This window comes from Arachis duranensis, chromosome 7 (genome assembly GCF_000817695.3).
Source record: "Arachis duranensis cultivar V14167 chromosome 7, aradu.V14167.gnm2.J7QH, whole genome shotgun sequence".
In the NCBI taxonomy this organism is placed as follows: domain Eukaryota; kingdom Viridiplantae; phylum Streptophyta; class Magnoliopsida; order Fabales; family Fabaceae; genus Arachis; species Arachis duranensis.
In genome coordinates, this window is record NC_029778.3 from 11,770,543 (window position 1) to 11,798,065 (window position 27,523).

General features: G+C 34.8%; 3 protein-coding genes across 3 annotated transcripts; all 3 read left to right on the forward strand.

The window, feature by feature from the left end:
* The first annotated feature begins 2,913 nt into the window (after positions 1-2,913).
* Positions 2,914-6,315, forward strand: LOC107457764 (serine/threonine-protein phosphatase PP1 isozyme 4). The gene is made up of 4 exons (XM_016075938.3): positions 2,914-3,381; positions 3,735-4,294; positions 4,429-4,647; positions 5,922-6,315. Exons 1-3 carry the CDS (start codon positions 3,168-3,170, stop codon positions 4,615-4,617), a joined length of 963 nt encoding a protein of 320 aa, XP_015931424.1. The 5' UTR covers positions 2,914-3,167; the 3' UTR covers positions 4,618-4,647; positions 5,922-6,315.
* An 8,556-nt stretch (positions 6,316-14,871) lies between these two features.
* Positions 14,872-20,596, forward strand: LOC107457769 (protein NEDD1). The gene is made up of 10 exons (XM_016075942.3): positions 14,872-15,226; positions 15,366-15,478; positions 16,151-16,411; positions 16,507-16,611; positions 16,916-16,981; positions 17,101-17,322; positions 17,898-18,461; positions 19,152-19,772; positions 19,989-20,159; positions 20,241-20,596. Exons 1-10 carry the CDS (start codon positions 15,088-15,090, stop codon positions 20,346-20,348), a joined length of 2,370 nt encoding a protein of 789 aa, XP_015931428.1. The 5' UTR covers positions 14,872-15,087; the 3' UTR covers positions 20,349-20,596.
* A 1,696-nt stretch (positions 20,597-22,292) lies between these two features.
* Positions 22,293-26,962, forward strand: LOC107457750 (folylpolyglutamate synthase). Its single transcript, XM_021127449.2, is given in 15 exon segments — positions 22,293-22,459; positions 22,547-22,612; positions 22,840-22,949; positions 23,296-23,356; positions 23,527-23,642; positions 23,691-23,733; positions 23,888-23,948; positions 24,035-24,081; positions 24,195-24,272; positions 24,659-24,823; positions 24,919-25,203; positions 25,392-25,470; positions 25,682-25,834; positions 25,933-26,084; positions 26,593-26,962. Coding segments are annotated over 15 exon segments (1,515 nt in total). The 5' UTR covers positions 22,293-22,420; the 3' UTR covers positions 26,653-26,962.
* Positions 26,963-27,523: the final 561 nt, after the last annotated feature.

Here is a 27,523-nt window from a genome sequence, read left to right on the forward strand (position 1 = left end):
CTTGGATCTTTAGAAGAGGTCGGATTTTTCTTTCTAAGCTTGGAAAGAGGTCGGGCTTTCTTTCTAAGCTTGGAGGTTTTCGACCTCATTGTAGACTCTGATCTTTAAAAGAAGTCAGAATCTCTTTCTGATATTCTTTGAGGTTTTTGACCTCATTGTAGAGTTGATCGTGAAAGAGGTCGGATTTTTACAGACTCCAAAACGAGGTCGGATTTTTTCCTTGTCGAATCTAAAGAGGTCGGATTCTTCTGAGCAATGAGGTTTTAGACCTCATTGTAGAGTTTAACCTTTAAAAGAGGTCGGACTTTCTTCATGAGCTCTCTAAAAGAGGTCGGATTTTCTTTGGTGAGCTCCCAACTCATCCGACCTTGTTGTAAAGTCTGACCTTTAAAAGAGGTCGGACTTTTATTCGTGAGCTCTCAGAAAGAGGTCGGATTTTCTTTGGTGAGCTCCCAACTCATCCGACCTTTGAAGAAAAGTCGACCTTTAAAAGAGGTCAGACTTTTATTCGTGAGCTCTCAGAAAGAGGTCGGATTTTCTTTGGTGAGCTCCCAACTCATCCGACCTTATTGTAAAGTCTGACCTTTAAAAGAGGTCAGACTTTTATTCGTGAGCTCTCAGAAAGAGGTCGGATTTTCTTTGGTGAGCTCCCAACTCATCCCCATATTCATTGGCAGTGGTGTAATTTCTGAGCAACCAACGATAGATGTACCATGTGAATTTTTCGTGTTATTCACTGCTCTGTTGTAATTGATATGTGAATCTAATGAGGAAAAAACTGGATTCATCACTTCATTGTCGGATTGGGTTGCATTCAAATGGATTGATGCTGCACTTTTTGGCATGAGTTGAAAAGAAAGGTTTCATTGTTTTTATCAACAACGTTTTCCCTTCTTTCTTCAATTACTGACTAATATGGGATATTTTATTTATTTATAAAACCTGTGAATTTGGAACATGCAACTGCTCCATTCCATGAGTGGGTATCATGGACTTTTCCGAGACTGTAAGTCGGCACAGATGTCATTGTCCATCCTATTTCACGAAGAGGTTGGGATTAGTCACGTTCCAATACGAAGAGGTTGGGATTAGTCCCGTTCCCTTTTCCTCTTTTTTTTTTCTTTACGTAACTTCCTTTGCCAGTTGATTTTTCTGAATTGAAAATTCTTTTATTCAATTGGCTTTCGAATTCATTTTTTTTTCAAGTAACTTCTTTTGCCAATTGAATTTTCTGAATTGAAAATTCTTTTATTCAATTGGCTTTCGAGTTCGTCTTTTTTTCAAGTAACTTCTTTTGCCAATTGAATTTTCTGAATTGAAAATTCTTTTATTCAATTGGCTTTTGAGTTCATCTTTTTTTCAAGTAACTTCTTTTGCCAATTGAATTTTCTGAATTGAAAATTCTTTTATTCAATTGGCTTTTGAGTTCATCTTTTTTTCAAGTAACTTCTTTTGCCAATTGAATTTTCTGAATTGAAAATTCTTTTATTCAATTGGCTTTCGAGTTCATCTTGGTTTGCTTTCTACAATGGCCTTGGGACGGTGCTTTCTTCTCTTTTAATCCAATTTAACTGTAGAAGTAGAATCATCATCCCTATTTGATATCCTCTGCCCATTGGGAGAAGTTTTTACGGGATTTCTGGTATCCATAGAAACTGTATTCCAACTTCTTTTTAACATGCTTGCATAAAGTCTGTGTTGAGTCCGACCTCTTTTAAAGAGGTCGGTGAATAACAAAGGCCAATCTTTGAATTGGGCCTTTTGGCGTATCTGGACCTAGGCCATAGCGTTGGGCCAGTGTATAAACACTAATCATTTGACCAACTCAACTTGATTATCTTAACTATCATTATCACATCAAGTAGAAAACCAATTCAAACAATTAATATTTTTCATGAAATACCATAAATAGAAACACATAATTAAGAATTTATAAATAAAAGCAAACTAAAGATCAATAATTTAATTTAACATCATGATACGTCTATAAAAATAAATGAGTTATTTGTATAAAATACACACATAAAGATATAATAACTAATTTTTAGTGTATAAATTAATAATTTATTATACAATTTTGTAATTTTATCCTTTATTTGAATATTAGAAATAAAAAAACAGAAGATGATATAATAATTTATTAGGAATAAAAATATAATTTAAATCTCATAAAATTGGAGAAACTTAAAAATAAAAGAGTTTGAAGGTTAAAAAAAAAACTCAAAAACTCTTTCCTTTCCAATAATTAAACTTTTAAACAAGGTTTGATGATCCAAAACCTTTTCCTTCTTTCTAGTCAATATAAAAAAAAAAAAAACCTTTTCCTTCTCCCTACAAGCTTTCAAAACCAAACTTGCAAACACAGTTGAGTCCTTTAAAAATCATTCAATTCTCACTGCAATTATCTTAAAAATTTTCCAATTTTATAATTTATATATTAAAATAGGTAAAGTATATTTTTTGTTTTTGAAATTTGCTAAAAATTTAAAACATATTTCTAAGATTTATTTTATTTCAATTCTATCTCAAAAGTTTTTGATTTGCATCAAATACACCCTGATGGGTAATTTTTAAAAAAATTTAGGATCAATTCAATAACAATTTTCCAAAAACAACATCAATACAAACAAATAAAAAATAGTTGTCATATATTATTGTTAGATTAGTCCTAAAATTTTTAAAAATTTAACTGAGAATATATTAATATAAATAATTTTTTTTGGGATAAAATTAAAACAAAATAAAACTAACTTCAAAAATAAAATATATATTTGTTAGTATTAAAAAAAACCTGGGCATAAAATTGGGCTTTATGGGCTTCCATAATCCCTTCCATAAAACCTAAATAATTTAATTAATAACATTAAATAATAAATGTACAAATTTTATTAAGGAAAAAAAAAACAGAGAGACGGAGAGAGCAAACACAACTCAAATTCTCAAAAACAGAAACAAACAAACAGTATACACGAAGAAAGGGAAAAGCACTTCACCCCCCTTTGATTCTTGGCGACAACTGAAAAAAAAAATTGTTCTTTTTATTTTTGTTTCTTCAAAATAAAAAAAAATAAACTGAAGAAGAACAGAGTGTGAGTGAGTGAGACTGAAGCGGTTTTCAATTTTTGTTACCAGCTATTATTCGGATTATTGATCATCTTGTTGCTGCGATGAGCAACGCAGGACAACAGCAACAGCAACAAGGGATTGATGAAGCAATTCTTGACGACATAATCCGCCGCCTTACGGAGGTCCGATTGGCCAGACCTGGAAAGCAGGTTCAGCTCTCTGAAGCCGAGATCAAGCAGCTTTGTGTTGCTTCCAGAGACATCTTCCTTCAACAGCCTAATTTGTTAGAACTCGAAGCCCCCATCAAGATTTGTGGTATTTTGTTCCCCCATTCCCTTTTAATTTTCATTATTTGTTGTTATTATTAGTTTTTTTTTCTTGTCTAGGGTTTAAAGCTGCTACCTTTTTACGGTATCCTTGGTTGGTTTGAAAGGGTGAATAAAATGTGGGCAACCCTTTTTGTATTGGGAGATATAAAATTGTGGGGTGGTGTCAAAATATGATTTTTTTTAATTTTAATTTTTATTTTTCTCTCTAGGTTTTCTTGTTATTTCAGTGTTTCAGCATTCTCATTCTCCAGTTCGAGATATTCATTTGCAGTTGTTTAGAACACTACTAATTTGTTGTTGAGAATTGAGAGAAGTTGTGTTGAACTTTGCATCTTTCAGGTGATATTCATGGGCAGTACAGTGATTTGTTGAGGCTCTTTGAGTATGGAGGTTTACCTCCCAGTGCTAATTATCTCTTTTTAGGAGACTATGTCGATCGCGGGAAGCAGAGCTTGGAAACTATATGCCTCTTGCTTGCCTATAAAATCAAGTATCCGGAAAACTTTTTCTTGTTGAGGGGAAATCATGAGTGTGCTTCCATCAATAGGATATATGGATTCTACGACGAATGTAAGCGGAGGTTCAATGTGCGGCTCTGGAAAGCCTTTACGGATTCTTTTAATTGTCTGCCTGTGGCAGCCCTTATAGATGATAAAATACTGTGCATGCATGGTGGCCTTTCCCCTGAACTCACAAACTTGGATCAAATTAGGAATTTGCCGCGTCCTACTGCTATTCCAGACACTGGCTTGCTTTGTGATCTGCTTTGGTCTGATCCGGGTAGAGATGTGAAGGGTTGGGGTATGAATGACAGAGGAGTTTCTTACACATTTGGCCCGGATAAGGTTGCGGAGTTTTTGACAAAGCATGACTTGGACCTTATTTGTCGTGCTCATCAGGTCATGATGTATACCTTTGTCCCCGTGTCACCCTCTGTGTCCTTCTTTTTAGTTAATCCCATTTATCTTCTCTATAAAAATGCTAAAACATCTGGTGGTTTATTGGAAGTTGACATTATATGACTTTTCTATAGGTTGTAGAGGATGGATATGAATTTTTTGCTGAAAGGCAACTTGTTACAATATTTTCGGCTCCAAACTACTGTGGCGAGTTTGACAATGCTGGTGCCATGATGAGTGTAGATGAAAACTTGATGTGTTCCTTTCAAATTCTCAAGCCTGCAGAGAAAAAGATAAAGTTCGGAATGGCAAACAAGATTTGATGGTTGGCACAAAAGTGTTGCTTAATTAAGGTACAACTATTGCTTATTTGAGATTTTTTAGAAAACATGGGTGATCTAGATCTCAATATAGTTTTCTCGAATAACAGAACACCATAAGGAGAAACTCTTGCTACAAACTGTTACTCTCTCTCTCACATTGTCAATATCAAATCTTTTATCTTATGGTTTTTATTGCAAATCTTTATGTAGCAAATCCAGTTAAATGACACAATTCTTATAGCTCCATAGCTCATTAGGGTTGGCTAGTTAGAGAGTTAATTGTTAACTTTTAGAACCTAAACATAGAGTGAGAATAATGACTATACATTCAACTTGCCAAACCACTCTTAATCAAGGTCCTTCGAGCAAGAAAGGGGTTTATATAGAACAAAAAAGCGGCTTAATAGTGACATGCATTAAACTCGGACTATTTTACCCTAGAAAGATAATAATCTGAGATAATGTCATCAATTAAGTCTAAATCTTCTAAATGCATAGTATTTGGTTTGATTTCTTTTGCTTGATGGTTTGAAGGCACAAGTAAGATTTTGTTATTTTGATTTAAAGGGATCACCTATTATTTTACTTTTTAAGATGTTCCCACATGAGGTCTTTTTGTCAATTAGGGATTTCATCATTTTTTTTATGTTCTTCAAAACAAACAAATAAACTTGTTTGAAGATTTTACAAGAGCATTTGTATTCTAAAATGATAGATATTAATTTTGGATCTCTCGTTAATTTGTTATTAAAATGTTTAGATGGTGATCCTTGGTCACAAACACTTTTTGCTAAGCATTGTGACTTGGAGGTAAGTGTTCAAACTCTACACAACAGATACAACCCCTCTGTTTTCATGGTAAAGACATACTTCTCCTCGTGTCAGATCCTACCAAGTAGGAATATAGGAGTCTCGTGCAACGTAATGAGGTCCTCTTTTTTGGTTGGTTTGGTGAGCATTGCATGGGAATGTAACAGTCTTGATTAGCCTTGACATTTGCTTAGATCATCACAGTTAGGAACATTGTTATGTGTTTTACAGGACACGTCTCATTGGTATTCCTTTAGCTTTGCTTTTTTTGTTTCCATTCTTTTAGCTTTGTTCTTGAATGTCATGTGGCACTAGTTTTCTTGGTCATTCTATTATGAGTTTTTGATGGATCACTATGACACAACTTGTAGTTCAATATTTGTTATTAACAAGCAAAAACTTTGTTCTGTTCTGAATTTTTGCTTCTTTAATATATTTATTTATTATTATGATTATCCATCAACTTTTACATTATGAATTCTCCTAATGGTTAGGTTAAGTTAAAATCAGAAGATGGTGGAGATTGCCTGGTCTTCAGTTCTATCCGATTTTAAGACGATGATGGAGTTTAATGCTACATTCAATCCATGGAGGCGGGGGCCATAAAGTGCAAATTGTAGGATTTTAATCACAGTTGGATTTGGATGGTCACAAGCAAAAGCTTTGTTTTATTTTTTTATTTTTTATTTTTCTCTTTCATTTTCTGCCTAATTATTCTGCAACCCATTATGTACATGTATGTGTTGTAGATGGGTCAGGGAAATAGCCTCCTTTGTTCCGAAGATAGAGCTGAATGTGGTAACTTTTTTACCCAATTTTATTGACACACTAAAAATGCCATTGTCGGATTTAGTTTAATGATTTTAATGTTTTTATATTGTTTTGTAATTTCGTGTGGTGTTCATTGAAGATCTTATGCTAGTTAAGGAAATTTAGAACATTTTCCTTGTTAGGAACATGTGTGTTCCCTTCTTTGCATGGATTCAAAGCTTCTCTAATTTTTTGAGCTTCAACTTTGAGACTTAAAAGTTAGATGTTACATTTTCACTCTGCCAAAGAAATACCAGATTAACCAACAATAATATTCACTCAGTTATCATGCATCTGTGTATTATTTGTATATAAATATAGGTGAATTTTAATTTATTTTAAATATATATTTTATATGAGTGACTAATTTGATAATTGATGGTTGGAATACAAAATTGTTATGTGCATATTGTTTAAATTTCATGATGGATATGACATATTTAAAATTTGGTAAAAGATTAAATAAAACAAAAATCAATTTGTTTGAAAATTTGAATTAAAATTTTAAAAAATACTATACCTTATTCAATAGCTACAAGGAGAGGTGTGTTAATTCTTTTAGTTGTTGACGATAATATCAAAAATAGATAAATAATTTTGTTTATATTTTTTTAGTTTTGTTGTTTCTAGGCTTCATTTATATATTTTTTGAGTGAAAAAAGTATTTTTTAAAATAAAATATTTTTATTCAATTTAAAATCTATTTAGATACGTTTTTTTTAAAAAGTATTTAAAAAAATAAATTATTTGTTTTTTTTAAAAGCTAATAATATCTTGTTTTAAAAAAAAAGTAAAAACAAAAGACGTTTTTAATATTTAAAAATACCATAAGGGTGGATCTCGAGTACTTCAGGAGATCGATATTACAACATTTTTTGCTTATCCCTATCAATCACCTTATCAAGTGAGATTTAAAGGGTCCGAGCAGAATTTGGTATTATAAGATCGAGTCTTTTTTCCATTATGAGAAATTCTCGTGGATCCTATCCGTGCCATATTTTGATGAGCAGGATCCTCTAGAAACAGAGGCAAGCCCAGAGCATACTTAATGACACTGGATAAGGAAGAAGGAAATAACACTAACTAAACTTTTAGAGAGAGAAGGGAGATTTAGAATATTTTGTAAGAAAAAGTGGATATATTACAATGTTCGCTGAGATCTGAATACAACTGAAGTGAGCTCCTCTTTTTATAGAGGTCTCTGAAGGACAACAATATCTTATAGAATTTAAGCAAGCCTATTAAACAATGTCAGCTGGAAGATAAGGATAAGCCTTATCTCTTTCTGATTTTACTTAGACAAGTGACAGAGATCACTTTATTTTAGTGCACTTAATAATTATACATAGTGGAGCATTTGTTTTAAAAAATGGACGGTTTAAAATAGTCTTCTAGAAGGGTCCCATCACCATCTGAGAAGGATGATGTGTCATCACAAGCCAAGTTGACTGCTCTAAAGTCTATATCCGAGTCTTATAAATAGGTAAATGGATCCTGCTTCATTAGAATTTTAGCCATCTTGTAAATATGGGTCATATATGTCTGAATTTGGGCCTTTAGCATCATTTGGTATCCTTACATCAATTCTGGTTGGGTTTGGTGGCAAGACATATACTCTAGCACTTAGATCTTCAGAATTTAGATTTTCATTATTTGGGAGATGTCTGGATGTGCTAGGTTGATCAGGAAAGTTTTGCCTTGATCATGGAGTGTAAAAAGAGTACTGTCCAAATTGATTAATTATACCTGAGGTTATGAATCTGGACTGAAATTCTTGGAGTGTAATTAGCAGAACATCAGATCTTAATGAGAGTCCTTCGATTACATCTTTATCTCCATATATTTTAGGTTGTCAGAGTTGACAAAGGTATTTGGCCAAGGCATTTAAGATTGACTTTCATCTGTAGGCCATATGGTAGAGTATCCAACAATATCAATCCTGTTCATGGTGTGTGGATTACCACCAGTGAAGTAACTTCTCTGTAAGGTGACAAAACAACATAATTTTCGTTTTGTCTGGGAAGGTTTGTCCCACAGCTGATGGCGGTCAAGCATGTTGTATAACATTCCTCTCCATGCGTCAAGTGGAGCATACATGGAGAATAATCGAACCAAATAGGATTGTGCTTGAGTGCTATTACACAAGATATGGTATATGGGGAAGATTGGCACTATGATGGCACATGTAAATATGGAAGACAGAGCCCATATATACCACATCATTTCTTCTGGTATAGGAAATTGGATTATTGGGATAGTGCAGAAAGGAGTGTCCATGTTGAAGTACCTGGGATTCGGATGGATTTGGGTTATGACAAGAAGCTGGTGTAGCCAGTAGAACATGATTTGTTTGGCTAGGCAGTCTATTTAAAACTCTGTCTCGGGTCTTACTTTGAGGGAAAAAGGGCCAATCTTTCTTCTGTATGGGCTTCTGTGAAGCGAACAATCAGGAAATTGAATGGTGTATGGAGAATTGTGTATACTCATGGTGCAAATGTAAAGGACTGGTTTTGGGATTGGTTCTTGGGTAGGCCTAGATAGGAAATCATCAAGTGTGTTTTGGTGTCCCTTTATGTGTTTTACCTCAAATTTATAATGAAAAAATAAGTCTTTTCATCGCAAAAGTTGAGTGTTTGGCAGGATCTTTTTCTTGATTTTCAGCATTGATGGGAAATAGGTGTTATCCATCTCCACAGTGAAATGATAAGAACTAAGGTGGAAATTGAATTTTTCTATCTTGCATTTAACAGCAAGGATTTCTTTGTAAGTGGCATGGTAGTTTTTTTCTGATTCTTTGAACTGTTCGCTAGCATGCATACAGTAGTGTCTTGTCCCATCAATTTATTCAATCAACACAGCTCCCCAAAATTCATCACTAACATCTGTCTGTAATATTTTTTTTCCTGTGCTAGGAATCTTTAGAGGAGGGGGATCTTGTGTTATCTTCTTCAGGGTTTTGACAGCTATGGTTTGTTCAAGTCCTCATGGCGGGGTTTTCTTTTTTAAGAGTTTTGATAGCTGGTTGGTGTGTCTGGTCACATATAGAATAAAGTCTCTAATGTAATTTGTAATTCCCAATAATTATTGGACTTGTTTGACTATCATATTTTCATCAGGAAAATGAATTAATTCTTTGGCAATATGATTTCCTGGTTGAAAAAATTCGTTTTTGAAGACCATCCCGAGGAACTCAATTTTTGTTTAAGCAAGGGAGCTCTTTTTTTATGATAGCATGATTCTCCGATCTTTAATGATTTGAGTGAATTGAGGCAGAAGTGCCTTATGGGCTTCATTGTTTTTTGAGAACAGTAGGATGTCATCAATGTAAATGAGTGTGGAATGTAAAATGGGCTCAAAGATTTTGATCATTGTTTTTTGGAAGAGAGATGGGTCACTTTGAGTCCGAATGGCATTACTGTCCACTGATATTGGGTTTCAGGAATGCAAAAGATTGTCTTTTATCTATCTTCAAGATGAAGCCCTATTTGCCAAAAATAATCTTTTAGATCAAACTTGCTGAATATTTTTACTTCAGTTAGCCTTTGTTTAATGACTAGGATTCTTGGTAGAGAGAATTTGTCGTCTTGCAAAAAGACATTGAGCGGCTTGTAATAAATAACAAGCCTTTTTTTTCTCTATTTTGCTCAGCCCCTTTTTCAACATAAAAGGCTTGACATGCCTAGTTAGAATTGGTTGGTTCAATTATTCATTGAATAAGAAGAGTTGCACATTCAGCTCTTGCCAACCTGAGATCTTCAGGATTCATCCCTGAGTGTGTGGCCCTTGTTGGGTTGATGTCCTCATTCTTTTTAAAAGGAAGGCAAACATAAAAATCTGGATTCTTCCACAAAGGTACAGGGTGGTTGAATTGATCATGACTGTCACAACAAGCATTAAGGAGTTGTTGCTGGACCTCCTTATATTCATCTGGAGCTTCCTGGATTTCAAGGATGCTTTGTATTTTTGTGTAAGGCAAGAACCGTCTTTTGTAACTTAGGCCAGTGGGTTTAATATGTAGCTTATGGGTTCAAAAAAAGCATCGAATCCAAACATGACATCTTTTTCTAGGAGATAACTTCCCAATACCCTGAGCCAAGTGGTCTGACCTACGAATATTTCCAATCCAATAGGTTTTTTGGAAATTAGATTGATGGTGAAGACTTCGTTGTTGGCCGCTAAAAACCTCTTATGGAAAGGCGCCTACATTTCTTTAGGTAAGACATGTAGTTTTAGGACAGTGGCACAAGATCCAGTATCCATCAGTGCAACAGTTTTCAGTGATTTGTCATAGATGAAAGTTTTGACCTTTAAGTAGAAATGAGGTCGAGGAGTACCATCAATCTGCTTTATTCCTAAAGACCCAATATATTCAAGTTCTTCTTTTGAGATTTTTGATCCTTTAGGAATTCTTGTGGTGACGAAAGCTATTGTAAAGATTGATCTCTTTGGTGAGAAATCATCCTCTAAACTACTTTCTTCCGAGCCAGAGTCTTGAAAAACATATTGGGTATTACCATCTTTGTCTTCTTGCTCTTCAAATACTGATTCAAGATCTTCTTCATCTTTTATGGAGGTTACATTCATCAAAGCCTGAAGCATTTTTATTTCTTTCTTTTTCTTGTTGGGACATGATTTAGCAAAGTGACCATGTTTTTCGCAAATGAAGCATTTGTTTGATTTTTTGCTATGGAGGTTTTTTCTTTTGAAATAGCGGAAAGATCTTTCCTTTCTTCTACCCCTTTTGAATGTCTCCTGTCGGATTATTTTGGATTGTTTCTGCCAATTTGTCTTCTTTTTTGGCTTACATTCACAGAGGCCAGGTTCTTTGCATTTGATCTTCAAGTAGGATTTACTACATGCCCCTTTGAGTTTGCCTGAATTTTGATTGAGCCGTTTGAACATCTGTTGTTGTTCACATAGTTTATTCAAGACAGCTAGAGCCAGTTGGTATATTTCTCCAATGGTGGTGGTAGCTACTTCTTTACGAAGAGTCATCATCATCCGTTGTAGTTCTGGCTAGAGTTCATTTGTCAGGGATGCCATCAAGACTTGTTTGAGTGGTGGATTATTATTTCCTCCAAGGGGATAATATTTAGCAGCCATCCTCTTGTAATGTTTTTCTAAGTCCTTCCTATTGAGTGAGCAACATTTCATTTCAAAATACTCTTAGAAATTTTTTTTCTGGATAATTGTAATATCTCTCAAGAATTCCTGGTGTAGTACTCCCAAAAACTAAGGAGGAGTACTATTGATGAGTTGGAGTCTTTTATACTCAGAAAGGTTATTAACCCATTCTCGGAGGTTGCTAGTCATCCGATTTATGAAATCTGCAAGGACTTGTCTACTTGAAAAATTTGGATTAGCCATGTTGGTTTCAATCCAAGCATCAAATTTATTTAACCTTTCTCTGTATCTTGAAGCTGGAATATCATTAAAGGTAAACCATTTGCTGGAAGTTTTTAATTCAGAAGATCCTGTCTGTGGAGGATTAACTGAAGTTGTTGGTTCATCTTTTTCAGAGGCTATTTCTACCTCTTCTTCTTCTACTAGATTGACCATGGATATTGCTCAAAGGTCTGTTACATAATCTTCTTCTGACCATTCAGCAGTTTCTTCTGCAGATTCATTAGTGGTTTCTTCAATGTCTGATTAATTATTCAGAGTAAGGGTATTAATTGTTCGGCCTGGGGCAGGTGATCCTTTTTTGATGCCCTTATCTTTTGTAGGCGATCAAAGGGTGTATCTTTTCTAATAAATTTCCTGGACTTCAGGGAGGATGAGGTCTGGGTTGGAGAGGTAGCTGTGGCTGAGACGAATAACATCGTCCTTGAGGAGAGACAGATTTTTTGGTGTTAGCTTGTCTGGCTAAATGATAAATGGATTTAAAGATGGATTCATAATTTGGAGTTTCAGGTGGTGAATATGTTGAGGGAAATAGGACAGGTGAATATGATGGATATGGTTTAGGGTACATGGATAATGGATCTATAGCCAATGCCTGAGGTACACCCAATTTGTCTCTGTCCATCTCAATCTAGCGGAGCTGGGCTTTAACTTGGTATAGTTCTCTACTTTTCTTATAGAGCTCTGGGCCAAAATACCTATTGTCAATATAGGTTTTGAGTTCTTGGTCAAGTTGAAAAGCTTGTGTAGAGAGCCGGTTTCTGAGTTCAGCCACTTGTTCTACCACATAATCTCTTTGTGTAGAGAGCCACTTGTTCTTTCAACATAATCTTTGATGGATGTGCGCATGCTAGCAGACAGTTCAAAGAATTAGAAAAACACTATCATGCCTCTTACAAAGAAATCCTTGCTGTTAAACGTGGGATAGAAAAATTCAATTTCCACTTCAATTCTTATCATTTTACTGTGGAGATGGATAACACCTCTCTCCCATCAATGCTGGAAATCAAGAAAAAGATCCTGCCAGACTTTCAACTTTTGCGATGGAAAGGCTGATTTTTTCGTTATAAATTTAAGGTAAAACACATAAAGCGACACCAAAACACACTTGATGATTTCCTATCTAGACCTACCAAAGAACCAATCCCAAAACTAGTCTTTTACATTTGCACCACGAATACACACAATTCTCCATACACCATTCTATTTTCTGATTGTCCACTTCACAGAAACTCATACAGAAGAAAGATTGGCCATTTTTCTCTCAAAGCAAGACCCCAAACAGAGTTTCAAATAGATTGCCTAGCCAGACAAACCATGTTCCACTGGCTACACCAGCTTCTTGTCATAACCCAAATCCATCCGAACTCTAGGTACTTCAACATGGACACTCCTTTCTGCACTATCCCAATAATCCAGGGACCTATACTAGAAGAAATGATGTGGTATATCTGGACTCTGTCTTCCATATTTACATGTTCCATCATAGTGCCAATCTTCCCCATATACCATATCTTGTGTAATAGCACTCAAGCGCAATCCTATTTGGTTCGATTATTCTCTATGTATGCTTTACTTGACGCATAAAGAGGAATGTTATACAACATGCTTGACCGCCATCAACTGTGGGACAAACCTTCCCAGGCAAAACAAAAATTCTGTTGTTTTGTCACCTTACAGAGAAGTTATTTCACTGGTGGTAACCCACACACCATGAACAGGATTGATATTGTTGGATACTCTACCATATGGCCTACAAATGAAAAGTCAATCTTGAATGCCTTAACCAAATACTTTTGTCAACTTTGGCAACCTAGAATATATGGAGATAAAGATGTAATTGAAGGACTCTCATTCAGATCAGATGTTCCGCCAATTACACTCCAAGAATTTTAGTCCAGATTCATAGCCTCAGGGATAATTAATCAATTTGGACAGTACTCTTTTTACACTCCAAGATCAAGGCAGAACTTTCCTGATCAAACTTAGCACATCCAGACATCTCCCAAATAATAAAGATCTAAATTCTGAAGATCTAAGTTCTAGAGTATAAGCCTTGCCACCAAGCCCAACCATAATCGATGCAGGGATACCAAATGATGCTGAAGGCCCAAATTCAGACATATATGACCCATATTTACAAGATGGCCAAGATCCTAATGAAGCGAATACTGAGGATCCACTTACCTATTTACAAGACCCGGATATAGACTTTAGAGCAGTCAACTTGGCTTGTGATGAGATATCATCCTTCTCAGACGGTGATGAGACCTTTCTAGAAGACTATTTTTAGCCGTCCATTTATTAAAACAAATGCCCCACTATGTACAATTATTAAGTGCACTAAAATAAAGTGATCTCTGTCACTTGTCTAGGTAAAGTCAGAAAGAGATAAGGCTTATCCTTATCTTTCGGCTGGCATTGTTTAATAGGCTTACTTAAATTCTGTAAAATATTGTTGTCCTTCAGAGACCTCTATAAAAAGAGGAGCTCACTTCAATCGTATTCAAATCTCAGCGAACATTGTAATATATCCACTTTTTCTTACAAAATGTTCTAAATCTCCATTCTCTATCTAAAAGCTTAGCTAGTGTTATTTCCTTCTTCCTTATTCAGTGTAATTAAGTATACTATGAACTTGTCTCTGTTTTTAGAGAATCCTACTCATCAGAATATGGTACGGATTGAATCTTCGAAAATTTTTCATAATGAAAAAAAGACTCAATATTATAATACCAAATTCTGTTCGAACCCTTTAAATCTCACCTGATAAGGTGATCAATAAGGATAACTAAAATGTGTTGTAACATCGATCTCCTAAAGTAATGGAGATCCACCTTTATATATATATAAAAGCAAATGTTACTCAACTCTTTCTGACATTGTGTTTCAATAAAAAATGATCATAATTCTAAAGTTTAATATTACTGTAAATTGAACATAAAAATTTTATAAGTCAAAATTTCCATCGTCACATATTGTAGGTTAAATGATTAGAAAAATACGTTTTACACTTAATATATATATACTAAATATATATATATTTCCATCAACTTTGGTTGTGTCATTATCTTTAGTTTTTATTCATTTTAATTAGTTATTCCATTTTAAATTTACACATATCAATTATTTTTTGAAGTTTGAAGCAAAGGCAACACTTGAGAGTCGCAAATAGTGGAAACCACAATATAAAAGGCGCTCACTTTCTATTTATTTGTCGTTCAAATTTTTCCTTCCTTTTTCTCTCTTCAACTTCTCTCTCCTCGCTCTCTGTAGGGTTCACCATTTCCAAATCCAAATCGCAAAACAAACATAAATCCCACCCATTTCCCCCCCCAAAACGGAAAAACCCTTCAAAGAAATCAGAAAAGCCTCTTAACAAAATACAGTGACCAGAAAAGCAACGGTTTTTTATTTTCACTTTTTTTGGGGGGGCGGATCCGTGAAATGGCGTCGTTGCTGGCGGCGAGCGGCGGCGACACCGTGAAGCTGTTCGACTGCTCCGTGAAGCCCGGCGACCCTTGCACCCTCAGCTACATCCCTTCTCCCGGTTCACAAGTCAATTCTGTGAAGTGGAACCACACCAGTGAGTCCCTAAAATTCTCTCATAAAAAAATTTAGAACCTTTTCTGATTCTGCTTGCGCAGGTTTGCATATAAATTTCAAGATTCAATAGAATTGAGGGGATTTTTGTTTCTGAGTGAATTTTGGTCTTTTGTTTGCAGATTTGGTTGTGGCAAGTGCTGGGGATGATAAGAAGATCTCGTTGTGGAGGAAGAATGGGCAAAGCATGGGGACCATTCCCATTTCTGGCACTGATAGTGGAGATAACATTGAGGTAATCTTCTTCTGTTAAGGGCTTAGAGAATGTAATTCCCATATATGCATAACACTGAGAACCAACTTTGCCCTTGTGTTTAAATCCTCATTATAGTTCCTGAGGTTGAGAGAGCAGACTCCTAAGTCCTAAATTTGTCCATGCATTTATCAATGCGGGAAACTATAATGTAGTCCCTTAGAATTAAATATATCAGTCATGTTATGCTTGTGCATCGGACACATTGATAACTAAGAGTAAAACGACCCGTTAGGTGGAATGTTAAAATCAACGGAAACTTTGATAAAAAAGATTCATGAATCAGGGGAAAGACTACCTTGTCTGAACTTGCCCTTTGTTGCATTTTTAGAAAATAAAAAGAATGAAAAGAATGACAAAGGCAGTGAGGCATCTTCGTAAGATACTTGTGTTCCTTATTTGGTGTATCTATTCTAAATTTCTTTAAGATCGAGGTGAGCAAGACTGTAGATTGTCTGTGTTGTATTGTATTGCATCTAGGCTTACTTAGATGCATACAGTATTTGGTTTATATTAATTTATTTGCTACTATTATATGGTTGCTCCCTTTTGTCTGTTTTGGTCCTGATAGTAACTTGATTTGAATCAAGCATGTTCATTTGGTTCTGTTGGGGTTTTATCATGCTGATATTCCCCCTTTAATTTTTAAACCAGGAGTCTATATCGGCTATCTGCTTCAGTAATAAGGCATCCAGATATATTTGTTCTGGAGGAAGTGGCCAAGTTGTAAGGATATGGGATCTGCAAAAGAAACGCTGTATCAAATGGCTGCGGGGTCATACTAATGCTATCACAGGTGTAATGTACAACTGTAAAGATGAACATTTGGCTTCTATCAGCCTTAGTGGGGACCTTATACTTCATAACCTTGCCTCTGGGGCAAGGGCTGCTGAACTCAAAGATCCCGATCAACAGGTTTCTCTGCTTTGTTGAAGCTTCTATGTCCTTAGTGTTTGGAATTGCATCAATGTTTGCAGACTAATCTCTCTTCTTTAAAATGTTAAGACCAGATGTTGAGAGTTCTTGATTATTCACGAGTTAGTCGTCACCTTCTAGTCACGGCTGGTGATGATGGGACAGTCCATTTGTGGGATACTACTGGTCGTAGCCCTAAGGTATGACATGTGTCGTAATTGTATAGCATGCTGTAAATATATATATGAATAGCCATTTTTCTTGGTTTACAATTGAAGGTGCAGTCTATTTAGACAGTCTTAGAGAATAACATACTCATGCACTCTTATATGATCTTCTAAATCATGTCTTAGTCAACAGCTTAATATTGTTGTCGTTCACAGAGTTACCGTCTTCTGTAGCAAGTTCTTTCTTTCTTATTTCTTATTATATTTCAAATGGATCTATTTGAATTGATCATATTCATTTTATGCTTCTTTTACCCTTTGTTTTGGGGGAAAAAAGGTTTCGTGGATGAAGCAGCATTCTGCTCCAACTGCTGGTATTAGCTTCTCTCCATCCAACGACAAGGTTTCATTTTTCATGGCTTGTTTTAATTTTGTATGATATATACAGTGAAACTGTTGCCTTTCTTTTATGTCTTGAACTTGGGATGATCTTGCTTTTTGACATATTTCTCTCTTTGACAGATCTTTGCTAGTGTGGGTCTTGACAAAAAGTTATATACTTATGACTCCAGTTCTAGAAAACCCTCATCTTGCATTTCCCATGAAGCACCTTTCTCCTCATTGGCCTATAGAGATGATGGTTGGATGCTGGCTGCTGGAACTAGCAATGGCCGAGTGGCATTCTATGACGTTCGTGGAAAACCACAACCTTTTGTTGTTCTTCATGCTTATGGTAGTTCAGAGGTAATCTTTTGCCTCATCTACATCTGCTGGTTTTAATCCATTTAAGCTTTTTGTTAGATCTCACCTGACGATAAGATTGACTTAAGGAAGTGCAAGCACTTGGGTGCTGCTGATGCATTTTTCATCTTATGCTGACATGGACTAATGGGACTATTTAAGCTAGTATAAGCTTTCCAATTTACATATAGAGTTTTGTCTCAATCCTGAATGAGGCAAGTTAGGCAATATGAATAATGTTCTATACTAGATGGATTTATTTGTGCCTTTTCTTTTAATTCCCTAATGCGATGATCTGGGTTAACAAGTGACCTTATCTATGCTAAATATACTCATGATCTGTCAAATAACGTGTCTGTATGTTTACGGAAAAATGCAAATTGAAAAACCTTTTAAATAATGGGAGTCTTTTAATGATGTCCTAAGGTGCTCCCATGTTCCTTGGTCATTCAAGAATATAGAAATGATCAAAATATAGAAATCTTTTAAAAGCATTGATCTCCTGATTTTTGCTCTCTGGTTTATTTTCAGAAACTTAGTGTCATCTTTTTCTTCTAAATTATTATGGCATGCAACAGGCTGTGACAAGCTTGTGCTGGCAAAGGTCAAAACCAGTTATTGTTAATGAAAATTGCTCTGCTGAGACTGCTCTTGTGGGAGATGCAGTTGAAGATTCAATCCTTATGCCTGATCCTTTACCTTCTGCAACTGCGTCGAGTGTTTCTCTGTCAACATCAGTGTCCAGTACAAGGAATCCAAGTCGTTTGAGTGCTTCCATTGACACATCATCATTTACAGCATCCAGCGGTGGATTCACATCAAGCATACTGAATTCATCTACGGCAGAAGAAACACCACTACGAAACCCTTTATGGCCAGGTGGACACCTGTCAAGGTTGCAAGCTACACGCTCTAGTTATAACTTCAAGGATGACATGGAGGTATTCTCCCCACTTGTGGATGTTCAGCCAATAGCATCTTCACTATGGGATGACAATGGATCAAAGAAGGATGGCCCATTTGGAGATAAGAAACCTTCATCGTCACTGTTTCCATCGTCCAGTCGAAAATTTCCAAATTCAGAGGAAGGAATTAGTGATCATCCAATATTAGATTGGAAATCTGCCTCAACTGCCAAGCAGGTTCGTTTCTCTCATTGCCCTTATTTTGAATTTAACTGCTCCACTAATCTATATACTTTCAATTCACGGTCCAACATATCTTTATTTAAAATCTGCCTTCCATCTTCCATGCCATCAGTGAACTTGTTAATGTGTAGCACACTAGCACTTAAATTTGCTAACATGCAACGGAAGAACTTGGTTTGTTGAGGGGGAAAAAAGGCAAGATTGTAATTATTTTCTTTGAAATAAAGAAGACAATAAGATATCAATTATCATATAATATAACATATCCTAGAATATCAAAACGTATCTGTGATGATAGCATAGAATCAATTCTAATATCTATTTTAATTTTATGATTTTTCGTATTTAGCTAGGATTAAGAGTATAGTACTATGATAAATATGACTTAGGATTTTGTCTATTTAACACATTATCTTTCTCAGTCACATCAGATCATACTAATATTCAGTCTTTATTCGCACCTCTCTCTATCTCTCTCTCCCCCCGGAATTCATAAGAAAATAATGAAATTCTACTATGTAAGAATATCAATTAGTTGTGTTATAAAGTGGTTCATAAATTGTTGTCTGACTTTAATTCGTTGTTGCACTTACTCAGTCCACAGGGAAGTTCGATTTAATATTAGCTTTTGCCTGGTAGATTATCCTAGTTTGACTGATCATATTGCAAACTAATTTTGTCTAGGATATAACTCAACCTTCCTTTCCACTTGTCGGGTCAACTACTCCTCCATCTTCAAAGAATGAAGATTCATCTTCTATCACGCCTCCGGAAGCTTGGGGTGGTGAGAAGTTATCTGATAAATACGCTTTTGTACGTCAGCCTGTCAATGCTCCATCTCGTTTGGGGATGTTGGCTTCTGGTAGTCAAAGTGCAGGGTCAACATTATCTTCATTACATGATCCATCCTCATCATCAGCTCTCAGTTCCTATACAAGTTCAAGCCTAAGTTTTGCCAATTTACGTGCAAAGGATGTCTCTACAGGCCAAGAGACTTCACTGGGATTTTCTGATAACATGTTTCCTACTTCTTTGCCTCTGTCCATCAATACAAAATCTAGCCTTGGTCAGGCAAATAGCGATTCTCCGAGAATCCTTGATTCCCCCAAAATGTCATCCTTTACTCGGAGGTTTTCTACGTATGCAGAAAGAATAAGCACTACCTCTGCATTCAGTGATGGAGTATCTGGTTCACCCAAGATTAAGAAATCGGGTGCAGAAACTAGAGAAGAACTTCTAAATACCTTGCTGATGAAGACTGATATATCTGCTCCAACAGAATCTGGCTCTCTTCCCCTTGCAAATGTAAGTTATGCATACAAGATAATTAGATATGATGATTTCATCTACTGCATGTATTGATGTGTGCTTTTAGAACATTTTTCTCATTGTAGAATCTTCTGCTACTGTGCTTCTGACTGTAAATTATTCATCGAACCCAGTATGATAATATGTTAATACATATTTATATTAGTTGTTTTAGTTTTCTTATCTTTATTGAGTTATGAAATTTGATGATAGGGAATAAGCTCACAACCGAAAGCATCTCAGTCAGATGGACATGCATCATCATTCACACTTCAACTCTTCCAAAGAACTCTTGAAGAAACTCTAGATTCCTTTCAGAAATCTATACACGAGGATATGAGAAACCTTCATATCGAAATTTTAAGACAGTTCCATCTGCAAGAGGTTTGCCTCTAGAGTTAATCAGTCATTTTGATTTTCTTTTATTTCTTCCAACCCTTTTTTATTAATTCTCAAATTCGACAGATGGAAATGTCAACCAAGATGAATGACATTCTGGAAATCCAAGCTGAGTTGATGAAAGAAGTAAAGTCTCTTCGTAAAGAAAACCAGCAGCTCAGACAAATGCTATGATTGATGTGAATACAGTTGAATCATTTTTTGTTGTGTTTTTGCTGATTGCCTTTGTGATATTTCTTTTACAAATTGGCAATTATTGTATGTCTTATTATAGGCTTCTTGATTGTGTATTAGCTTTTAGAGGGTGGTGTTTGAATTGCTTGTTACTGGAAGAGAGAGAGGGCTTTCAATATATGTACAGAGATGATAATTTTTCAAAAATGGAATGGAATCTTTGTTGGGCTATCTATGGCTTGCAGGCTTGATATTTTGAAATTGTTATTTGTACATAGAATGTGAGATATTTTGTTAAGGTGCGTGAGATATAGACCATCACCTCATATAATGGCAAATAATGTATGAATCAATTGAAATATTTTAAAGCTACACAATTTAACTGCTCAACAGATGTACCAGGTTTTTATCAAGAATAATGCTCATCTCAAGTTTTTTTATGAATTAAGTCTAACCAAGTTAAACAATAACGCTTATAATAATGTTAGCCATAATTAATTTTTGTTATGTTAGACCAACTTGGTTAACAAAAGACGAATAATTGCGAATTTCCAAATTTGATTATAATGGTAGCTGATTGAATTCTGTTGGAGGTTAAATGAGTGGTGGATACTACAATGAAGATGATATAATTGTCTTCATATGAGTATATTTTTTTTTGACCTTTGGATGATGGATTGTATGGTTAGATTTTGATATTTATAAAAATGTTGTTTTTGTTTAAAGTGTGGCTAAATAAATAAACTACACTTTTAACCAAAGCATCTTCATAAGAAGATATTTTTGCCATCTTCATTGTAGTATCCACCTAAATGAGTTGTTTGATATAGTTGCATTTAATAATTGGTTGACATAGTTTACTGCCATAACTAATGTTTTAACCAACCGAAATTATGGAATCCAATTTATTGAATTTAGTGGGATTTGAAAACCATTAGAACCAAAAGGCAACAGCATAACGTGAAAAAATGGAATGGTTCAAGTACAGAAAAGTTGCCACTTTCATTGCAGTCCTGACCTAACGAGACAGAAAGTGTTTAATGATGAAACATTAAATATTAGACAGCAGCATCACAGGAATTCGGGAACAACGGCTTTTCAAATACCCTATGATATTATGCTGTTAGATCTCATAAAAATATTCCATTAATAAAGATGAAAATTCACACTTGATGTACTACCAAACAAAATTTTCAATTGATACATTTATTAGTTAACAGGAATAAAACATGTGACTATATGTGAGTGTGCAAAAATTAATGCATTTCATATCTTTCCCTTTAACAATCACCATTCACCGAGATAATTAAAAATAAATTTAAAGAGAATTTGCATTTTTTAAGTTTCAATTACAGTGAAGTTAAATTCTAAAGTAATCTTAAGATTGAAATAGTATTTGAGATATTAATTGTACTAAAAAAGTCTGAAATTAACAAAAGTATATAATGTTTAATTTCTAACAACATGATGAATTCATTAATAAAAAAGGACTTAGAAATATAATTAAAATTTAAAAGACTATTTTAATGTACGCTACTAATAGGAGAGAGACCAACTTATGATTTATCTCATTACATTGTCCACAAAGAGTTTGTAACTAGTAAACATTAATTTGGTCTAAAAGAAAAAAGTTTGTAAAATCAATTTCAAAAGATTAGTCCAAAAGAAATTGATTTTGCTCAGGGTCTATGAGTTTAGAACTGATTCGAGACTTCACTCATTGTTTTCTCTCTTCTTCTGTCAAACAGCCGCAATTTACCAAAAATCCAAATAAATGGAATCAAATTAAAAGATACCACAAAAAGATAACTTCTTTTTATCCTTCAATCTCAAACACATCTTCCATTTTTTCCCACTCCACCTTAACTCATTTGTCCCTTTCTCTGCTATCTTCGCGTAACCAATCGTCTATCTAGGATGCTTCAGCTTAAGTAAAAATCTGATTTTTAATTTTGGGTTTTGCAGAAGGTGGAAATGGGTCCCCAAAAGCTTCATCTTTGACCCCTTATGAAGAAGCATTGGATGCTCTGTCATCTTTAATCACTAGGCGCACTCGTGCTGATAGTAGCAATATGGGGGATCAGTTTAGTCATCTTTTTGAGTACCTAAAGGTAACACAGTTTCTGAGTTTTGTTAGAGAATTTTGGGTTAGCTTTGTTGAGATTGCTCATGTTAACAATGGTGTGCAATTCCTATAGATGCTTGATTTGGAGGAAGCTATTTCAAATATGAAGATTATCCATGTTGCTGGCACCAAAGGGAAGGTACTGTCTCTTAACTCAGGTGGTTGCTTGGAAATGAAGCTATCATAAGAGGTTCAGTTCAAAACTTTAAGTGAATTCAAATGTGATTTGGTAGTTTGTGAAGTTAGATTAGAATTAAGACAGAAAGTGTAGCTATGGATCTCCGCTTAAAACTTTGATTATGTTGTAGTTAGTAATTCTATGCTTATTTTAGTGATGGAAATTGTTTTTGAACTTTGGTTGCTTAGGGATCTACATGTACTTTTGCTGAATCTATATTACGTAACTGTGGCTTTCGCACTGGCCTTTTCACTTCTCCTCACCTCATTGATATCCGAGAAAGATTTCGTTTAGATGGGTCAGTCTTTCATTCATTTGTTGATTTTATTTCCTTTTACTACTTTTCATCCATCAAGTTGCATCATCTTTTAGTTCATTATCTTTCGGAGTAGGTAATTTGAAATTTTGTTTCCAGCTGCTTAGTCAAGGGTGCACACTCATTTAGCTTGAGTTCTGAACTGCACTTGTTTTGTGACAAAAATTTATTCTTTTAGTAAAGTAGCTACTGAAATCGCCTCGTAGTTTTACCTCTGTTCTTTAGCTAAATTTAGGCCTAATGAAATATATTATATTATATGGTGCCATTAATTAAAATATATCTGCAGTTCTTTGATTCGTTAACATTATTCTTGTTGCTCCCGCAGTATGGAAATTTGTAAAGAGAAGTTTTTAGCATATTTCTGGTGGTGTTATGATAGATTAAAGGTACGTTTATAACACTTTATTAAGCCATAATAATTGCAATTCTGGTGTATTATAACAGTAATGTATGGTGTGCAAGCCTGGTTACTTTAGTGAACACTTCCAATTATTGTATTTGTAGATGTTTGCTCATAATATTAACAAAACTGTTTTCTTATTCTGGTGGTACTCAGGAGAAAACTGATGATAATATTCCAATGCCTCCTTATTTTCGCTTCCTTGCTTTACTTGCCTTCAAGATATTTGCAGCAGAACAGGTTTGATATTTATGCTTTGAATTCCCATGCAAGTTTGTAGGTAGAGATACAACCCCATTTTTTGGGAAAAAGAAAAGAAGGGGGGGGGTTGGATTAGGTGGAAAGTATGATGCAACAAATGTGGTACGTATTATTTTCATTTCGAGTGAAATTTGTTGTCCCCATATTATTACAAGATTAAAAGACTGTTTGATTGTTGACTCTTGATATTTCCATCGATGTTCTCAACATATTTCATATCTTGAAACAAGCTCATGTAGTATCATTGACCCTTCAGGTTCGAGAACCTGTTGTTTGTGGTATAACTTCCCTAGGGTATGACCACATGGAGATTCTTGGTTAGTTTTCAGAATATATCTAACATGATGTTGCGACGCCAATGATGCTGTTCATTCAGTTTATTTCTATTGGATTCTATTAACAGGGAATACTCTTGGAGAAATTGCTGGTGAGAAGGCTGGTATATTTAAGGTATGTTTAGATTAAACTATTTTCTCTTAGTTTTGAATATGAATGCCTTTTGAATTCTCTGTCTTTCTAAATCCATCAATTGTAATTTATATTTTCTATTTTTCTCACTGCAGGATCAAATCCCTGCTTTTACGGTGCCTCAGCCTGACGAAGCAATGCGTGTGCTTGAGGAGAAGGCTTCTCAATTGAATGTAATTGTGTTCTTTCATGAGGCTATTTTGTTCTTAGCTTCCTGAAAAGAATCTAAATAACTCATCAGTAGGCATAATCGTATAACAACATTGGCACCTCAAAAATCAAGTAACATGATACAACGTTCCATGTGTTCGTTCTGTTTTAAGAGTGAAATATCTTGTGTCAATGTGATGAGTTCAGCAGCAATTGAACATGTACAAGTTCATTAATTTACTTTGTTGTGGCTATATCCAGATCATCATTATGAATATTTGCATTGTTTTGGAAAGGAGTTATGCATATCTTATCATATACATTCTTCATTTGATCAGGTTGTGCTTTCATCTTCATGCGATTTTCCCTTTGTCAATGACTATCTGAAAGACGGTATATTTAACTGCAGGTACCCCTTCAAGTTGTAACCCCATTAGAACCGAGTTTGCTAAATGGTTTAAGACTTGGTCTTGAAGGTGAGCACCAATATCTGAATGCCGGTCTTGCTGTTGCACTGTGCTCGACATGGCTGAAAAGGACTGGCCATCTTGGAGACACTAATTTGGAGCAATCTGTAAGTTCTAAAGTAGTGCTTTTGTTTCCTTCTTTCTTTCTCTTTCTTTTTCTTTTCCTTCAGTGCCTCACATGTACATATATACCTGCAAGAAGAACACTTTGCCGGAGCAATTCGTAAAAGGGTTAACAAGTGCGAGTTTGCAAGGAAGGGCTCAGATTGTTCCTGATCAACTCATCAATAATGATAGATCAAATGATCTTGTCTTCTTTTTAGACGGGGCTCATAGTCCTGAAAGCATGGAAGTATGTGCACGTTGGTTTTCTCTTGCCATTAAAGAATACAACCCGGACCAAACCTTGTTTAATCGGCAACCAGATAGTTCGAAGTTCTCACTTGAAGTAGTGAAGATGCATCATGGCGACAGAAAATCCACTCAGGTAGAATTCCAACTTTTATATCTTGGTATAAAAGCTATTCCTGGAATATCATTTCATAGAAGTTCAGAAATTAGCAGTTAAAGTTGGAGATGAAAGCCGGTTTTTGTTCGAATATTTAAAAGCTCATGAAATAAGACTGCAAAAGCTGTCATGGAAATTTTTGGGTTAAGTCATTGAATTACTTGCAGATATTGCTATTCAATTGCTTGACTGTACGAGATCCGGATTTGCTTCTTCCTCGCTTGATGAAAACATGTGCTGATCATGGTTAGTAGTCCATAATCTTACAGATTTTCTAACATCACAGTTTCACAATAATGTCAGAATACTAATTCAATATTGGTAGAAATAATTCCGGAGACTAACAATGTTTAGCAAATAAGTGGCAGCATTCCGAGACATTTATGTCTTATCAGGGATAAATAAAATAATGCAAATTTATTTACCTATTCATAATTTTTTCCCATTGAAATTTTAGGTGTCTACTTCAAGAAGGCCCTCTTTGTTCCAAGTGTATCTGTGTATAACAAAGTTGGATCCCAGGCTATGGCACCAATTGATTCGAATGTTGATCTGTCATGGCAGTTAACTCTCCAGAGAGTGTGGGAAAATCTTATGCAAGTCAACAAAGGTGTTAATCTTTTTTCTTCTCCACTGTGGGAAAATCTTATGCAAAGCTTATGAAATTATCGGAAATTTAATCTATGCATGATGACTACATCTTGGCAGGCAAAATTACGGATGTAGCCTCTGAAGAACTAAAAGAAGATATGGAAATGAGTGCTAGTAATTGTGAACATAGCGCAGTGTTTCCGTCATTGCCGGTGGCTCTCAAATGGCTTAGAGACAGAGTGCAACAAAATCAGTCGGTTCGTTTTCAGGTAACACAAATTAGTAATGAGAATTATCATAAGATAAGAGAATTTAATGACTGAACTTGAATTTAATGTAATGTTTCCCTTGATAGTTGATATGCTTTATTCTATGTTATTCTCATCATTTAGCTCACATTTTTAAATCACTTTTTGTTATACTTGAAGGTGAAAACTCACGTGAAGTTGTCTTCATGTGAAGTTGATAATTAAAAATCATTAGATGGTAATTTAGTCAAACTTATCAAATCATCTAACAATTCTTAGCTATCAACTTCAAATGAAGACAACAACATCTGAGTCTTCACCATACTTGAAATCTTGAAGCTCACAATATTAGGGTAAGGGAGTGTCATGTCTTTCAAATATTAAAGCGAGTCACTGCATATTTTTGGAAAGCGAAGAGTGCCATTTTTAATATCGCCGAATCTTAGGGAGCGGTCAATGTAATTTACGCTTGTTACAAATGATTGCAATTTTCCAACTGATCAAAATTGTGTGGTTGATGATACAACAGGTCCTTGTGACTGGTTCTTTACATCTTGTTGGTGATGTGCTGAAACTAGTCAAGAAGTGATTCATTGGATGAATTTGAAGGCTTCCTTCAAAGTTATTTCTAAATACATGTGGTGCTAATATTCAAGATGATTTCTCTCTGGAGTTAACACTGATTGAAGTGATATTGATATTTTGTTGCCAAGAACAAAAATGATACATCCAAGTCCATTGGTTCATCCTCAGGATGGTGACTTTCTTGCTGCTCCATTTCCACACTTAAAAGAAAAAAGAAAAGAAAAGGAGAAACACATTACTGCATAAATAAGTCACTTGGATCTTTCTTATTTTTAGTTTTGATTCTTTATGTGAGATTTACTTAAATTTGCTTATTTTGACTTCAATCTCGCTACGTTACCAACAGCATTTCTGCCAACATCTGCCAACTCTTATCTATAACTGTATTTAATAGAAGTGTCTTTGTGGATGCGTCTAATAAAAATGTATTTTTATAGCTGTATTTAATAGAAATGTCTTTATAAATATATTTTTTAGATGTGTCTCTTTATATATGTGTTTAAAATATAATAATTAGTCATTATTGGCAATAAGTTGGCAGATAATATGTTGGTACCCTATACTTTTCCTTTTGACTTTAGTATATACACACAATATAAGTACTATAAATAACACTATTTAATATTTTTCTTCTGACATCTTCAATTCATTAAGAGCAAAACATATTTTTAAACTCACTAAATATTTCAAAAGTACTTATAAATTATATTTTTTTTAAAAAAAAAAAGACAAAACTCATACTGTGTCAAAAAGAATTCAATCCACCTTTCTGATCTTTAGCTGATGTGCCAAATTTGGCTCTATCAGACTATTAGTAGGAAACAAGAAAGTAGAAAACATCATTTTCTTTATAAAAAAATATGTAACTTAGAGTA

Excerpts from the sequence above, each read along its gene's own strand:
- LOC107457764 (XM_016075938.3), top strand. The coding sequence starts at position 3,168 with ATGAGCAACGCAGGACAACAGCAACAGCAACAAGGGATTGATGAAGCA. Across the intron at positions 3,382-3,734 it reads AGCCCCCATCAAGATTTGTG|GTGATATTCATGGGCAGTAC; the intron begins GTATTTTGTTCC and ends TGCATCTTTCAG. Across the intron at positions 4,295-4,428 it reads TTATTTGTCGTGCTCATCAG|GTTGTAGAGGATGGATATGA; the intron begins GTCATGATGTAT and ends ACTTTTCTATAG.
- LOC107457769 (XM_016075942.3), top strand. The coding sequence starts at position 15,088 with ATGGCGTCGTTGCTGGCGGCGAGCGGCGGCGACACCGTGAAGCTGTTC. Across the intron at positions 16,412-16,506 it reads TCAAAGATCCCGATCAACAG|ATGTTGAGAGTTCTTGATTA; the intron begins GTTTCTCTGCTT and ends TGTTAAGACCAG. Across the intron at positions 16,982-17,100 it reads TCTCTCCATCCAACGACAAG|ATCTTTGCTAGTGTGGGTCT; the intron begins GTTTCATTTTTC and ends TCTCTTTGACAG.